An 18,180-nucleotide genomic window follows, 5' to 3' on the forward strand; every position below is an offset into this window, starting at 1 on the left:
GTTGAGCAGACACCTAAGGAGAAATCCAGGTAGCAGCCAGCTTGGTTAGAGATTTTGGAATTGATTTACAGTAGTTCATTTTGAAGACTCTGGTACACTGGGAAAAATAAACCTAAAAGTCTGAAGAAGACAGGTAATGCGTCCTTGAAAGTGCCTGTGTTTGGAGCAGGGTAGAGAAAACACTTAACCGTAGTGCTGCCATTCAACATTTCCATTGCTAAGTCTTTCTTGATAGGTACTGAGAGAAAGTAGCGGAGGCAAACATTACAGAGAGGTCTAAATATTAGCAATACAATTGTTTGAAAAAGACTGTACTTTCAGCAGGAGGGGAATTCAGAGTTACCATAGCAGCCACCCACTCTCACAAGAGGGGAGGGGGAGAAAAGGAAGACTCAAGAACTTAGATGAAAAAAGAAGCTATTGTTAAGACGACAATATGCACAGATGCTAGGTGATAAGGACATGGCTGCACTTAAATGGAACGAGATAGGGGAATTATTAGACAAAGCATAGGCTTTGTTTTTAAATGGATTGATCTGTGAAATCACACAAGTCTGACGTTGTTTACTTCACCCCCTCAGAGAGCAAGGACTCTGGATCAGCTTGTTGCCTGTTTATGTCTTTAAGCTGGTTTCGCTTTGTGCACAGCTGGCTGAAATGTCCAGGGAGGATTCTGTAACAATCCCTCCCTCTCTCCCAAATATTTCTGTTAACCAAAAAGAAAGCACATTTTGTATCAGAGATTATATGGTCATGAAATACTAGCTGAGTAATACATGGAGGTCTTTATGCCCATGCTTTCAATAACTGTTGTACCACGGCTCATAAAGACTAGGCTACTGTTTAAATCTTCTACTCCAGTGAATAGTGATGAGAAAGTTGTTATTCAGGGCCAACTATCCTGATAAACATCATGACAGTGTAAGGACATAACCACACATATTGGAGCATTTTCTTTCCCTGGTGTGTAATAAACAGTATTTTTAGCTGCAACCATGCAACAGGATTAAAAAAAAAAAAAAAAAAAGGACTGCCAATATTGCATCAAGGACCTAAATTTGCAGGCTACAACTCAGCTGATACATCACAGCAATTCACTTTATTAGGCAGTCTGTAAGAATTCAGAAATCCTGAAAGCAGTTTAAAGTGCTTTAGTTAAATGATGACAGTGTCATGCATCATGCAGCGATACAGTAATCACATAGGATATATTCATTTCTGCAGTTACTGAAAGATTATAAAGTCATGAAACAGATCACAGCAGTTTTAATTTTTGATGTTGCTAACTGTATATTGAACACAGGCAACATAAGGTTTGCATAAAGTACTCTTGCTCATGTCAAAAGCCATTGATACTACGTATTAGACCTTATTAATGTCTACTTTTTGTTTTTAAAATGTATTAATACTATTTTCCTTCCTGCTTTGCAGTAGCTGAACAGTTGGTTTCCTTTAGTTACTGTGACTCATGGCAACAGTGGAAATCCAACTCTACAGATGGATGAGAAAAATAGGAGCAATTAAAATGAAGAATGCTGAATATTTTCTAAAATAGCTTGCACCAAATTTAGAGGTACGTTTCAGTGAAGCAAAGCCTTAGATATCTCCCCAAATAAAGACAATACTATTAGGAGTCTTACACTTGCCTCAAGTCAGAATAGAATTTTATTGCTCATCTCTTATTTGCAGATAACACTTGCCTGTACTAACCGATGATCCACATCTCTTAAACAGACATTGCTCACAAGGAACTTTTGGTAAATGTTACTGTCAGTGCTGCAGATTTAAAGCAACTGGTTCTAAAACCATACTCAGAAGCATGGAGTTGGCACACTGTCTGTGGATGGGGTTGGGATCTTCACCATGTTGGCAAGTATCAGTTTCCAGCTCAATCAGGAATTAAAAGTCAGCTCATTACATATATGCTCAAAAGCAATACATGCTCACGCATGTATATATACATGCATATATACGCACACATACATACACACACGCGTATAGGCAGGCCACTGTTCAAATACTGAGGGAATTTAAGGGATGACTCCTGCAATGACCACAGAGGTACACACACGCTTGCCTAGTTTCCCACTGACACTACGAGGGCGGCCCTGGGCCCATCCAAAGGGCTACAAAGGCCTGTGATTACCAGCACAGGTCAGGTAAGAGACTCCCATAGGCATGTGCTGGGGACAACTTTGCTAAGAACAAGACGTGCTTCTGCTTAAGACTAGAACGATGTGCACTCCAAGCTAAGCCAGGGAGCGCTGCACAGAGTTACTTGAGTGAGATTCATTAGTCACCCTGCCTCTCAGCTGCCTCCCCACACTTCTCAATAGCCTCTAGAACAGCTCTGATGCCAGGCAGTAAACACCTGTTTTTATCCCAGCCTGGCTCATCACTCCCTGTATCAGAGAGGAGAGAGGGAAGAAGGGCTGGATTGTCTCATAGTCCACTTCATTGCAGAGTAAGAGCCAAACTGACTTTGCACGAGCACTGAGGTACCTATACATACCAATTCTGGTACCTAAAGACAGGCACGGATGTCGGGAGACCTGCAGAGATCAGACGCTTACATATGCCCACTCTTCTGTTTCACCCCACCAAAGAATAGAGCCATGTGCAATTCTACTGATCTGTACTGGGTTAAAACATGGAAAGGAACCACTACCAGTCACGAGCAATCCCTACCCTTATTCTTTCCCACCCAACAAAGCCTCCTCCCACATTCTCTGGAAACTGGGAAAAAGTAAACCAAGAATCTGGTTATGCTAAATCTGTAACCCTTTTTGGACAACTTGCCCTCTCTCAGCATTGCCTTAGCTTTCAAGGCTCAGGGAACCACTGCATCTGTAATTGTCAGAATTGCGTCCAATGAATCAAATTCTCAAAGGCCTCACAGTAACTCGTAGAAGGTTTACATATATAAAGTCAGCCAATAGTTGTCTTATCTTCTCCCCATTCCTCCCTCCTCCCCTCACAGTGTGAGCTGTTTGCTCTCAAAAATATAGTGACATTAAATAGTACAATATACTTACAGCCAGATACATAGCTGCATATACGCTTAGTGCTGCTTCTTTGGATGGGAATGTCTTTCTGGCTTTCATGATAAGGTCTGGATTTCCAGTACAGGCATGTACGCTACTGATGAATTGTGTATACTGTTTACATCCAAGTGCTGTATAGTTGGGTTTACAAAGTGCAAGAAAATGTGGTGCAAGATTCCCTGTTACTACTTGTCCAGCATTTACAAAGATGTCCGTAGCAAACAGTCCAAATGCGTAAATTCCTAAAGAGGGAAACAAAGAGTTAAATTTCCTGACAATTTCACTCCAGGGCAACATATTATAGTATTTATCATAGTAATATATCAGCTCCTTCCATTTAAGAACATGAAAAACCCTCACATGTATTGTACCCTAAAGATCCTGGCTCACGTTGCAGATGGTACTTTCCTACACAACCGCAGCAGCAACACTGCAACGTACCCGCACACCTGATCTCTCTCCGTCCTTCAGAGGAGCACGCTCACCTCTTGTGCGCGTAGCCTGCTTTCCTAGGCTCCCTAGCCATGGATCTCCACTGTTCGGGACAGCTAGCTACACTGGTACCTAGCTTTTGCCCATGTTCACTAAACAGAAGTGACAGAGGCAAATTCTTCACCCTGTAAATCTGCTTGAGAACAAAGGAAGTCAGGCCCTGATGGAGAAGTAACTTGAAAAGTTGTAACACATACCGGACAAACATTTTCTTTTCCCTTGCAGCTGTAAAGAAGCTGAAGTACTGAATAATTCAATATTGCCATGCACGAGTTGTCTTCACCTGCCTGCTACTGGGTACATCTCTATGCATGGCGTATTAATCACAATATCACCACAGTGAGCTAAAGATCTATATATTTGAGGAGCTACTTATGCTAAAGAGGTTTTTTTATCAGACATATCAGCAAAGCATTAAGCACGTGTATTCGTTCATTAGAATAGAAATGCATGTATCTGATTACTTAAAAGAAAACAGATTTTAGCTATTCTGAAGTCCCTTTCTATCCTTTTGGAAGCAGAAAGCGAGCTCTGGAAGGAAATGCAAACACAGCACCCTGACTGGCAGGCAAAGCCAGCAGGTGCGTGTTCAAATTCCACCTGAGCTACAGATTTCCTCCCGTATTTCCACGGGCAAATCACCTTACCTTTCCCATACTTCAATTCACTGTGAATATAGCGTGAGTTCTGGCAGTTCCCAACTTCACGGGGCACCATGAGGACTTTAATGGATGTACACCACAGCAGACATGATCCCACAGAAACATGTGCATTTCTAAAGGTCAGGTTTTTTCCTCAGCAAAGCTAGAGGACTGAGGATGATTTCTGGGATGCTGGCTGGTCAGCAACGTCACGCTAGCGTTAATTCACCCCGAGCTGCTAGGCGGCGGTGAGCAGCGGATTGTGCCTAGCCGAGTTGCCGCACAGAAGGGCCCTTTCAGCAAGCCCGGAGGGTGCGCGCTGCCCCAACACAGGTGGCCGCGCCACTTTGTGTGAGCATCATGGGTAGCGAGGCCTCATCTGGTGGAACAGTGCGGAGACCACTGTTAATCCCTTCCCTCCCTCCCAATTTTTTTCTGCTTCTGTGAGTGAGGAGGGCCCACCAAGCGGGCAGGAAAGGCGGGCACTGGTTACACACAGAGCAACTGGACTGGGAGGAGCTCCTCATCATCACTCCCCACCTCCTCTGGACCTCTGCAAGACAGCCTCATTCTTAGTGGCTTTTAGCACTCCAGTGTGCCAGCGAGCAATCGCGCTCTCAGAAGGCAGGCATGGCCGTTACACAAACACCGCAAATACAGACACAGCTGCACATCCCCTCCCTCCCCCTGTGACCGGGGCACGCAGGAGGATTAGCTGCCCCAAGGCTTCTTTCCTCCAGCTGTTTCTCTTAGATGCAACTGTGAGTCAGAAGCACCCAAGAGAACTGAGCCCTGCTATGGCATCTCTCCTCGTATTAAAAAGCGGCATCTGGGAATATTCAATAACCATTTGGAGTGGTGGTACTTCTCCCTCCAAACACATTTACAATGAACTAAGTAGAAAGGATGACATCTCATATCTACTAAAGTCAGTGGGGGAGTTACAGCTGACTTCAGTGGAGCGTGGATTTTGTACAGTCTTCTACTAGAGACTATAATACAATCTCTGGGCTAAGAAAGTACCTAAACCGGGCTTGGCTTCAACCACACAATTATATCCCAATGTCTTTGGCTGCTAGGTGTGTGCGTAACCAGAAGAAAACTATCAACTCTAGATATGGCACAAGGATATCTCCTTTCTCCACTTCACCCTACTCCAAGCCTGCTGGTTGTTTTTCCCCCTTGTGGTCCCAATTTTTTTCTATTTTTACTGCTGTTTCTGCAACTATTTTTTTATCCAAACTTCCAAGAAGCTTCATATGCTACCCAAAAGGAGAGAAACTCACTGCACCTGAGTTAAGACTACACATGAAATGTTGTATGGTTATCTGAGAATTTTTCCCAGGTCAAAATTAAGACATTATTGATCACTCTCACCATTCAGAAAATGAAAGCATTAATTTTGCTCATACCAAGGAATCTGATGGTCCTGCGCACCAGTGGATTTATATAACAACAGTCTCCAGTTAATATTGTTTTTTCTTGGTTTTCAAAATCCTTTGTAGCTAACTGTAGACAAAACACTGCAGTTTCTCCAACGATAATCTTAGGGAAGGAGAAAAAAGGGGAGAGAAATGGTACATCAGATTACAGCAAGTAAAAATATACTAATATTACAGAGATGGCTATCTCATCTTAAGGAAACAAGACCAAACCAGCACAAAAGACAACATAAGTGAACCAAGTTCTGTATGTTAATCTTCTTATGAGGGAAATATGCCTTATGGCTTGCTTTTCTTTATTTGCATTAAGAGAATAAACTTCTCTGACCAGGACTTGGAATCAACATAACATAACCGAGTTTTCAGGATGAGGGAAAAGAGAAAGAAATCTATTAGTTCAACAACAACAGATCGCATAATGCATAAGATGTGGACCAAAGTAAAGGCCTAATCCTGGAAGATGCTGAACTTTTCAGTTCCCGCATGGTTTTCACTGACACTCAGCACTTCACAGGGTTGAGCTCTAAATTTTGGACCATGGTGGGGGAGCAAAAAAAAAGAAAAAGAAAAAAAAAAAATCACAACAGAGCTCCTGTTCACATCAGAGGATTGGTTTGCCAGGAGGTACTTAACAGGGTTTGATTCATATTTTGCCAGCTAAGTTTACCAAGTCTGGCTTTCGCTTTGCTCCTCATGCTTGAACAAAGTGTCACTACTGATATTTTAACAGTGAGCATGACCTGTTTCACATTCATTACACCAAAATGAATAAAGTTCTCATGTCTACAGATCATTCACATTACGGTTGATGAAAAATAAAAAATTCACAAATAAAAAAAAGAAAAATATAGATTTTGAATGTAAAATATCCCCTCTAAGATGTGTATTAACTTGTACAGCAAAACATGATCTTTAATTTACTCACAACAATTATGGTATTGAGACTTAATAACCAAAGACAACCTGTGCTGGTTTTGGTTGGGATAGACTTAATTTTCTTTATAGTAGCTAGTACGGGGCTATGTTTTGGATTTGTGCTGAAAGCAGTGTTGATAATACAGAGATGTTTTATCTTTATTTAGATGTTGCTAAGTAGTGCTTATACTAAATCAAGGACTTTTCAGCTTCCCATGCTCTGCCAGGTGCACAAGAAGCTGGGAGGGGACACAGCTGGGACAGCTGACCCCACCTGACCACAGGGCTATTCCATACCATATGATGTCATGCTCAGCTTATAAAGCTGGGGAAAGAAGGGAGGGACATTCGGAATGATGGCATTTGTCTTCCCAAGTAACTGTTATGTGTGAGGGAGCCCTGCTTTCCTGGAGGTGGCTGAACACCTGCCTGCCCTTGGGAAGCAGTGAATGAATTCCTTGTTTTGCTTTGCTTGCGTGCATGGCTTTTGCTTTACCTAGTAAACTGTCTTTATCTCAACCCACGAGTTTTCTTACTTTCACTCTTCCGATTCTCTCCCCCATCCCACTGGGTGGGGAGAGTGAGCAAGCGGCTGCGTGGGGCTTAGTTGCCAGCTGAGGTTAAACCAGGACACAAGCCTTAAGCCTGTATCTATCTAGACCTATGACACTGAAGCTCTACGGCAGGTAGCGCAGGCATAATCAAAAAGAGTAGAGCAGAAGGGTCAAATACTGACCACTGTATTCCAGCTTTGATTCACTGTGGGAATTAAAGGCAAGGCTCTTCCACTGTTCTATATGAAAAGCAGTAAAGCTTATTGATATGTACATCACACTTTCATAAACAGGAATGAAGACCAGCAAACTGAAGTCTTAATACTACACAAATACAAGAAACAATGCCATCAAATCTGATTCATTGCCTAGGTTTTTCTAAACCTTTGACCTAACAGGAAATTATAAACCTTTTCATATATCACAATAGGTCTGAACATTTCTACACACAGCAGTGGTTACAAAAAAAACAAAAACAAAAAAAAACTATGGGCGATGACTATGGGCAATGGCTCATAAGCACAGCTTGTTGTCAACAGGAAGAATGCAATTAATGACCTTACTTAGTTATCTGTAGATCTACACAGATGACTTTGGGCTAAACTGTGACACACAGAGGAGGAAAGTGCTTCTTATAAATAACGTGGCACAAATAACAAAAATAACTGTGGTGGCAAGCATGTAAAAAGCAAAATTCAGTTTGTCACAGGAACAGTCATCATCTATTACTTTAGACTGTCTTCAGATCCTAGTGGAATTTTTAGATAAAACAGAAATTTCAATACCTGAACTAACAAGTATCCTTCCTCTACTTTGATGCAAGCAAATTTTCAGCATACTGAAGTACATTTCCTTCATCTATAACTAACAAATGATTGGTATGCAGTAATTCAACCTTGAATTCAAGGTCATCAAAATTATGACAATGATAAGGAGAATTCAGCCCAATGACCCCTACTGGAATAATGAAACATTAAGAACTAGGTAACCTGAACACAGTCAGATTCTGCATTTAACTGATTTTTTTTTTTTGCCAAACACAATAAATTTCAGTAAAATCATTGCAGATTTCCAAACTGCAGGAAAAAGCAGAATCCAGCACAAGGGAAGCATCCGTGATATACAGTGCTCAACCTTTTGCACAAGCACAAAGGGAAAGCGTGCCAGCAAGCTCAACTCTCCAGCTCTGAGCAGAGTCTCTGAATCTGCTGATCTAGGAATACAGGTTCTTCTTTTTGGTTGGTAGGGAAGCTGGGGTTAGCAAACGGGAGAACTGCTTATTCAATTATAGGAAAGGAGATCCTCACTTCCAGCAACCTGTCTTCATCAGCTGCTTCTAGGTCCTTGCTGCTGGCAACAATTTTTCCTTGTTACATTTCCTGTCTTTGATGGTGACCTGGATGAAGAAAACCCTCTGCTCCAAGAATAGCAGGGAGCAGTGTTCAAGTTCTTAGCTGAACGAAAATACCCTTAGAGTGGGTACGTAGGTGCAAGGGTCAGAACGATGCAGAACTCAGCTGAAGACAGAACTTTTGCTATGCTAGGCCTAGTGCTCTACCCTCAGAAGTAATCAGAGTGGGATATGCCATTGAGCACAACAGGCATTCATCTCTATGCTTCTGTGGCTTTACTTTGATAGAATCCTTCTGGAATTTGGCATTAAATACAGGTTCTGTATTTTTCTGTACTGGCAGCTCAGCTAAAGCTGTTCTCCTTCTCCATCCTTCAGCACAAGCACTGCTCATCTCAATAATCAGCCTATTGATGTTGCAGAAATGGAAGGAAAATCTTTTTCAATCTCAGTAAGTCCCAGGAGAGATTCTGTTTTCCAGTGCAATTCCTTCCCCTTCTTCTCTTCGGCACCACTGGCAATAATCAGCTCTACAGCGTAGAGGAAAGGGAGGGCGACCTCCCTTTTACCCTTTACTATAATTTGCATGCCTGGCATATTCCAGGAGGGAACAATTTCTGTATTCCCTCTGGCACAGCGACGGCCATTACCCCTTCCGCTACATATGTGAGTTGCAAACAGTCAACAAATGATATTTAATATAACAGAATTACTTGTGTACTTCTTGGCTCAGTCTTGGGGCAAAAAGTTTTTGGAATATTCCAAAACTGACAATGAAGGATTGCAATGGAGAATCTGAAAGCTCTGACACCATAAACTTTTGGACAGAGCTACACAAGTTCAGGTATAGAAATATAATTTGGAATGAAAAAAGTGAGAATATTAGAAGTACCTTTTACCTTATTGTAACAGGGTCACACTACTTTAGATCACTGTACAGATTTCCTGAAGAATGATATATATTAAAATTCGTAGCTCACAGATATTTTAACAGCTGTTAAAAGCAGAGGCCATCCTTCCCTAAGGCTGAGAAAACCTTTTGACATGTAATTACAGCTTGTAAAGTATAAAGAAAAGAACAATTTTCACCTGAAGACTAAGAATACAAAATGCAGACTTTCCAGTATTCTAAAGAACATATAGATAAATAATTTTCACAGTCCTTGGATAAAAATGCAGTGTACATAACTGTTACAAGAAGGAGCAAGACAAGAATGATCACCCTAGAGGCATCGGCCCAAGCTCTGACCGCAGCGATCAGGTCCTTGTTCTACTACAGCTTCCCTCTAACCACAGGGAAGGCCCTTGGTCCTGGTCCACAATATAAAGTGTAATAGGCACAATACAAAAATCACCCTACATAAAGATATTTAATATTAATACATACTTCATAACTAGCATTTAGATAATCCTTTCTTTTTATGGAAGCATGGAAAAGAAATATTAACCCAGAAAAATCTAAATTACAGGAAAAGTTCTCGTAACCACCTCCATGGCAATCATACCCTGTCTGCAATGTGACAATCCATTTGACAGCCAGGAAGAGAGTTTGGGAGGGGTGAGATCTAAAATTAATATTTCTTCTTGTTTCACCTCTTAGCTCCTGATTAAGTTATTAACTGACTGATTTTCATGGTGGTTTTGTACTAGTAATATATTTATTGCCAACCACCCAATACCTGTCCCTTTCCTTGTTTTCTGTACAGGATACTTACAGCATTTAGCACACATTCCCTACACTGATTCCTTCCTCCCAAATAAGTTCAGGTTTTTTCTGTATTAGTCATTTTTCTGAATCCAGGCAAGCTGTTCCTAGTTTTAGCACTGCATGTCAATTTAGAAATCAAATTTGTCCTTCCCAAAATCATCCATCCAGTATATTCTTAACTTGGTTCTAAATTCTGAGCTCTTTTTCAACTTGAAATGTCAAACCTGACTCATTCCAAATATTAGAGCTAGAGCAGCTCTGACCTTGTTGATTTTCCAGTAAACTGACTCCATAAACAAACTTCCCCTAGTGTCACATATGGTTTGCAACAGCCAGCACCTATATAAATAAATGACCTTAAATCTGCAGTTCTGAAATACTAATGAGGTTTATTTTATGGACTATCTTCTCATATATGACGTAACTTCCTATAAAAACCCAGGATTCAAGTAAGAATTAAATATTCATTTGGATGAAAAGATATCTGAGGGTATATTAATGCATTTAAACAAGATAAATCCTGAAATTTAAGGTTGATAATCTCTATTTGGGATTAGGAAAGAAATTTGTGTGTACACATTCATAGATCTTTCCAGCTAACACCTACTTTAGGGTATACAAATGTCCATGAAATATTTCATATGGACCAGGGAACGTGGTAGAATACACGACTCCCTCTCTGCCAATTCTCAGGGTTATGCTGTAGCTACAGCAACCGCTCAGATAGATGAGTAACACTGAAAAGCAGTTATTGCATTAAAAAGACCACTAAATATTCATCCATGTTCTAAACTTCAAGAAGAACAGTTGACAATGCTGTGCACTGTAATTTCTCTTCTGACTTCTTTTCATTCATTGTATTTCTCTCATTGAGGCATGACTTGAACCCTAACCAAGGCTTCCGTGAGACCATGTTCAAGAAATAACATGGCAAGGGATTGTCCCTTTGGGGAATGAGCATCTCAGGCAGTCCACAACTCTGCTTTTCTCTCTAGAATGAACTTCCTCATACTTCCTTATCAGCCAGGAAGGGAAGCTGGAAACAGGAGCTAAAAATCTTGGGGATGATCTCTGTATCTCTAGGCAAATTGTTATCATTTAAGTTGCATGGCTCCCCCATTCATTTCACTTACAAGTTCCCACTTAAAATGTGTGGGGTAGATCTCCTTTAAAAATATGGCTTCCGTAGGCTTTGTTGTTCCTGTGCTTTATCTTTTCCTCTTAACTGTTAGCAAGGCTATTTCTGGCCTATTTCCCCTTTAAAAATGCCATCAACACACCACAGAGCATAGTGGTCTCTAGAGTTTGGAAAACCTAGCGGCATAAACCTTGGTCTTTAGCGATGCTGTAGATAAGCTCCACTCTCTGCTTTAAGCTAAAATTGCTGTGTGAGGTGACAGCCCTGGCAGGAAAAGCAGCAACAGTATTTCCAGCAGTAGAAATTTCAAGTTCATTATGCAGAGCTTTCCCTTGAGGCCATTTTCTTTGTGTTTTCCCTGTTCTTATTGCTTCTTGCTTGCTTAAACTGACAGCAAATGCCCTGGTTGATTTTCACAGAAGTACATTTTCTACAGTAAAAAATGACCAGTAGTTTTGAGGAAAATGAAAAAATAAATCCTAGATAAATCTGTCTGCTATTGAGTAAATACAAAATATCCCCCCTTGCATTCAGCATGGAGATATAGGACCATACTGCATAGCAGCTTCTGAAGGTCTGGAGAAAAGATGTGAAAAGAAAATTGCTTTTCTAGAGAAAGATGTGGAAAAAATACTCAGCCTTTTTCCCCAGTAAATTTTGTTTTAAAAATATGTACTCTCCATTTTTTGAGAAAAATACCAAAATGTTAAGAGACTTCTTGGTATATATTTGGTCGTGGCCATTTACAAAAGAAAAATAGCAGCATAAGATTATAGATCTAATAATCAAATATTATCTGCTTTACTTATGTCTCTGTAGTGCAGAATATGGCTGTATGCTACTAAACACTAATGTTATTTCTGACAGGGACAAGTATTCTTTACTGCTCTTTGTAATACATTGAGCACATAGTCAGTATGTAACGATGGTAAAGGTTGCTTACTTCATGAAGACTTTATTGCTATTTGAAAGCAAAAGGCACATAATAACCAAGCATTTATAACCAGGCAGCTTCAAGTGAACCCCATAAGCACATAATCAGAGAGACAGGGACAACTTCATCATTCCCTGAATTATCTTCATTCATTACTTTACCATATGACAGAAAAAAACCCCAAATATTTTTAAGTACAGTGTCTCTAAAAGCTTCCTTTCCTCCCCCCGCCCTTCTTTTTCATTTTTTCCCCCCTAACCGAGCAATTGATCGTGTATGCAAACGGTGTCTCCCCTAGAGCACGCCTGCGTTACCCACCAGGCAAAGCCTCCAGGGCTGGAATCACACAACGCTGGAGCAAAGCCTGCTTATGTAAAAGATCATTTTGAGAAACAGTTACCAGGACCTCGCTATTCTGAGTGTAACTAAGAGAAGGGCCTTGTGCCATCACCACAGAGGGCCAGAGGGCGAGTCTTGGTGTGTGACAGCAGGTCCCGCACGTGCTGCCGCGACAGAGCGGAGCGGCGAGCAAGCAGCCCCACGGTGCACCAGCCCTGCCGCGCTCCGCCTTGACGGGAATGTTTGCTCCGCGTTCCGCCCGCTTTACCCACTGCGCTTGGCATTACATCCCCTACTCATGCCTGCTAAACCTTTCATATCGCTGTGAGATGAAGAGTATCCAGCTGCTCTGCACTGCATTTCTCCAGGTGATTAGAACCCGCCAGGGCATTGGGAATACAAGCTCAGTAATGCTAACGTGGCAGTCTGGGGGCCAAGTAAGTGTCTGGCACCTGGCTCCAAAATTATCTAACTGCTGGCACAGTTTCACAATATTGAGACAAGTACTCTTGATGAACACATTCCAAGAGGTAGTAGATAACAGACTTCGGTGAGGACTCTTGCCCATGCACCGAGCTTTTCTAATTTTAAAAAATAACACCCAAAAGCCAGAAAAAAACCGAATCTAGCAAAAATTCTCAACCTCTAAAAAGCGTAGTAATTTTCATCTGAAAATGGTGAGGGGAAGAGAAAAGAATGAATTCAAAACTGCCTTCTAAAAGTATCGATGCACATTTCAAAAGATAAAGTTACTTCAGGCTGAAATATTCCAGATAAGGTTCTTATAACAGGGAATTCATACAGGTTTTAAGTTGTTCTCATTTTGTTTTTGCAAAAATGAGGATGCCATTACGCAAAGTTTCCAAGCTCCACACTTCACTCTACAAACACACCTCGTTAGGAAGATGGGCTGTAATATGACCAGAGATCAACTAATTTTAGTCTTCTGATCTCTGAGTGTTACTTGAAAAAGGTTGTTGTTACATATAATTATTTCATTAGGGATTTTGAAAAAGAACTTTACATCAAAATTTTTCTTTTTTCAGGTGCTTAGCTTCAACTTTTAAAATACCATAATATTTGCAAAGGAAAGACAAACTGTCCAAAGCACTACCATTTATCTTTCCTATTAGAAGATTGATTCCATACAGCATGTTCAGCTCTGCACTCAGCTGTATCAAGGAAGTCTTCTGTTGGACTTAAGTGATACATGTGAAAAAGACTGTGGTTCCTTATGGCCTGGCCTTGGTAAGCCCCTTTGTTTCTTGCCTGTCCAAGAAAACAGTACTTTGTTCTGTCTATTGAGGGAGATTGGTTTCTTAACCCTTCTGTGCTTGTTGAAAACATTATTCCTTGATAAGCACAATACCAATGCTTATGATACCCATACCAACGATCATTTCCAACAGCGATGTTACTTTATGCTTTAAACCTTAGATGATCTACATGACTGTACTTTTCTACCCAGGATGAACATTCAATTGCAAAATTCAGCATAAACGGTCTTTCATTCCTGTTTGAATAAAAACTGATCACATAAAAGGCATCTCTTAAAGATTCTGGTCACAAAGCAGTGGTTTTACAGTCAGTATATGACTGGAGCCAACTGTTCTCAGAGGCTCAGAGGAAGGAGAATATCTGAATTTCCTGCTTTTCACACTGTCTTACTTCTCACTTCTACTCAAGGCCAGACACATTTTGCAGATACATTATTCCTGAGATCAGTTCAAGGAAAGCCACTTTCACTGCAATGCCATCATCATCAAACAACTGAAACTGAAGGACCAAACACTGTACCAGTATAAGCACCCTGTGTTTTAATATAACTATGAGAAAAATAGGCTGCACATATGATTAATACATGTAAGATTCCACAAAAATTGTCTTCTGGATTTTTGTGGCAAAATGTGTGTGTCTGTAAAACATACACATGTAATAGTTTTTACGTATGTTTGTTACTGTCAATTAGTATTTTATTCATAATGATAAATTTAAGTAGACAGCTCAATAAAACAATTCTACACTTTTTTATTAAAAATTATCTTCACAATAAAATAGCTTTCTTTGAAAGCACATAACTAGCTCCACTCCTATTATAATGGCCTCTGTATAAGCATCTCTTTCTTTCCAATTATTTTAGGCTACAGTATAATTGCCAACCCACCCAAGACATTAAGGTCATTATCCTTTTCCAGCTGAAATCAAAGGTAACATCCCCACTAAATTCAACAGGGGCTGGAATAGTCATGAAAACCTATGGCACTCTAGATTAAGAGCAATACTTCAGTCAAAGTGGGGAAATGGATCTTAGCTATGAATGCCATCCCAAGAAGATAATAAAACAAAACTAGGAAGCCAAGACAATTTTACACAGGAGAAGTACTAAATATTTGGGAAAGAGGTTTAACAGGTCAGATAAATCAGAAAGAGAAGTCCAAAACTGTAATGCCCACTCCTAAGCATATTACCTTAAAGTCATTCTTCTTACATAATACTTTATAGTCTTCACACTGTGAGCATTACTGCAAAGGATCCAGGTGTCATTAAAAATGAGTTAAAAACACTTCAAAAGCCATTGCATGGGAAGCATCTGATCTAGAACTATGACTTTATTCTGAGCTGTCACACATCGGTGTTACTTGTGCGTAATATGTGTACATTGACCTTGTGCGAACATTCAGCATAAAACCAGCAGTAAAACTACTGAGTAACAAACCCTGACAGTATTAATCCACATTCCTGGTGCCTGTGAAAGCCAGGAAACAAATGACCCACTAAAATCTTTCAAAGAAAAGTAGAGACTGCAACTTGTATTGACACTTCAGTGATACAGTCAAAGGGAATGAAACCGTGGCTCTACCAAAGTTAACTTCTGAAGCTTCACTGACTTCAGGCAGACCCATGATGTTATTCCTGGAATGGTCACTAGAGATGCTGGTCAGTGAGAAAGGATCAGAAAGAAAAAGAGATCAGAAGTCCCTCTTCCAGACACACTCCAAACAACTAGTAAGGCCAGATACAAAACAATGTGTGACCCTTCACCTGCAGCTCTTTCCTCAGACTTGAAAGCTCTAATTTCACAGTGTGCAATTACTTCTCCTTCAGAATGTTATTATAATAAATTAATATACTGAAGTGATGTTTATTAGAAACAGAATCTTAATGAAGGCATAGAAGTGGGAGCAGAGAACTGTTTATGAGCATCAGTAGTTGTAATAATTACTTACCTCTTCTCTTAACAATGCAATGGTAGTGAATTAGCCAGCCAGCTTTTTCACAGAACATTGCATAGCAGTAGCATATCCCATTTGTCTTTATTTGATACCTACACATGTAGAAAGACCGTTTCAATAATGATTCTGTATTTGTTGATTCTGATCTGATTGATCTGATTCTGTAGATCAAATATGGGGCATTTACTTTATGGTTTTCTGCAAATACGATTTGTACCACTCTTGTCACTCCTTCAACTCTGCTACACAATGCCTATTTTACTGCTCCTGCCACAAATCCAGATGGCTGCAGATGTGCAGCTGGCAACACTATGTTGTCTGACCCTGTTTAGGAGTTTACACAATGCAGTGCTTGAATTAAGAGGAAGTCCCAAGTGCCCTCATTAGCACAGCAGCCAATGAGCTGAAACAGGAGCAGCAAGAGTGGGAAATTTCAGCAGAAAACTCCCAGTACAGGAAATGCCTACAAGACAGAGGGGAGATTGTATACTTTGCTGTGAAGACAGCAGAGTATAAAAACAGCTCTTTTAGGAATGTAATGGTATTCTGAAAACTAATTGCGAAGTCTATAGGCCAAAGTAAGCCCAGCTCCTCTTCTTCAATATGTGACTGTATCTGCTGCCACTCATAAAATAGGGCATAATGGTTTACCTTAACAAGGATCACCTCCTTTGCATAAAACTGTAAAATAATAGTAAACATGTTGCTGGCTTTATCAAATATCTTCAAAAAAGCTCAAGTGGTGAGAGGAGTGTTTTAAGGATGAATGAGTCTAAAAATTTTAGATCTTGTGAAGCTTTGACATTGGCTGTCTTCAAGGCAGACTTTGTAAGAGCTGGCATTTGGTCTTCTCTGTGAAGACGATAAAGGGGTATTAGATAAAATACATAATTGTTATGTAAATGTATGAACATATATTGTGTTTTTAATCAGTGTTGGATGCAATTTCTCATTTGAGCAACTTAAGTTATTACTAGAAAGAGTATTACTAGAGTTATTACTAGAGCTGTTACTAGAAAGAGTTCAAAGTATGCTGTGTTGAAAGGTGCTTTCACACATGCAGTGATATGATAACCTTTTTAGCTATTCTGGTGCGGTGAGCTAAGTCTTTCAGGCATTACTTTTTTGCCATTGGCATTCAAGGTTAAAAACACATGTGAACTAAACTATGGATACAAATCAACCATGTAAACATGACTACTTTCTGGCAGCGCGTTGTGCATACACACTCACATATGTAAATATATTGAGTTTTTTACAGAAATAGTCTCTGCTTTATGATTTCCTTCTATTTCTAATCACACAACAATCACAATCAGTTCATACACAAAAGAAATACTGAGTAAAACTGTGATACTGACTCTTAAAATGAATGTGGTGCCATAAAAAGATTCTATCAGCACCACACTCATTCACATACACTATTCCATCTCAGGAAAGCCTTGCTGTTTCAAGTAGCACTGAAGCATGTGATTAAACCCCACCAATACCAAGATAATGAATTAACAATTAATACATACCTAGCTCTTGTATCATTCTTTTCACGCACAAATCTCCTAGTGGTTTACAGAGAAGCCTAGGTTCACAATTACCACTTGACAGCTAGGCAGTAAAGGCTAAATGTACCTCCTGCTTGAGTGGCCAGATCCATTCATCAAGGCAAAGCCTGATAGAGCTCACAACCCAGCCCCGTACATTCATTCTGCCAGCTGCAGATGTCCGCAGACTACTTATATACCCCAGGGTCAGTCTGCGTACAAATCTCATCTGCCTTTGCTAAACGCTCTGGAAAGAGTCCCCGTGACTGACTGAAGCACTGACTTCAGTCAAGCGTGAGCACTTGGCAAAGAGGGCAAAGAGGACCATCATAACAGCCGGACCGTCCTCATCACCATTCACATGAGCGTGCTTATGGCCTACGGTACAATGCAGCACAAGCTCCTCATTCCTCCCTCGGGCCTCTCGGACACTCAGACTCATGTCTGTACGCTTTGAATGCATGATGGCAGCAGCCTCAAGCCTGGCCTCACAGCAGAGCCCAGATACACCCCAACAGGTCCAAGGATGCACCCCACAGGAACAGGAGAGGCAGAAACTGAGCAGTGGAGAGGCTCTAGACACCAAGCTCAATCTGTGTAAGTATGATCAAACTACTATTAAGTATGCGCTGAACCTTGGGCATGTCCACACGTTGCTCTGCATAGAGATGAACTTGTGCACAGAGCCATGCACTTCTGCAAACAGGGAGGTCAGACTTCAGACATCAGCCAGGAGCAGTGTGACCATGTGAGCTCCCCACTTGTCAGCAGAGCTATGTTATGGGCAGTCTGTGCACCCACTCTGTCAGATCCAAAAAGGTAACATGTATGGGCCTAACTCTTAATTAAAG

At 40.7% G+C, this 18,180-nt stretch overlaps 1 protein-coding gene across 1 annotated transcript in view; it reads right to left on the reverse strand.

Annotated features, from left to right (window-relative positions):
* Window positions 1-18,180, reverse strand: part of PLPPR5 (phospholipid phosphatase related 5) — a 44,686-nt gene that overhangs the window by 16,856 nt on the left and 9,650 nt on the right. The window contains exons 2-3 of the mRNA XM_072867064.1: window positions 5,590-5,722; window positions 3,036-3,286 (exon numbers count right to left, since the gene is read on the reverse strand). Of these exons, the coding sequence (XP_072723165.1) occupies window positions 3,036-3,286; window positions 5,590-5,722 (384 nt within the window). The remainder of the gene's footprint in view (window positions 1-3,035; window positions 3,287-5,589; window positions 5,723-18,180) is intronic.

Source organism: Ciconia boyciana, chromosome 7 (genome assembly GCF_034638445.1).
Source record: "Ciconia boyciana chromosome 7, ASM3463844v1, whole genome shotgun sequence".
Taxonomy (NCBI): Eukaryota; Metazoa; Chordata; class Aves; order Ciconiiformes; family Ciconiidae; genus Ciconia; species Ciconia boyciana.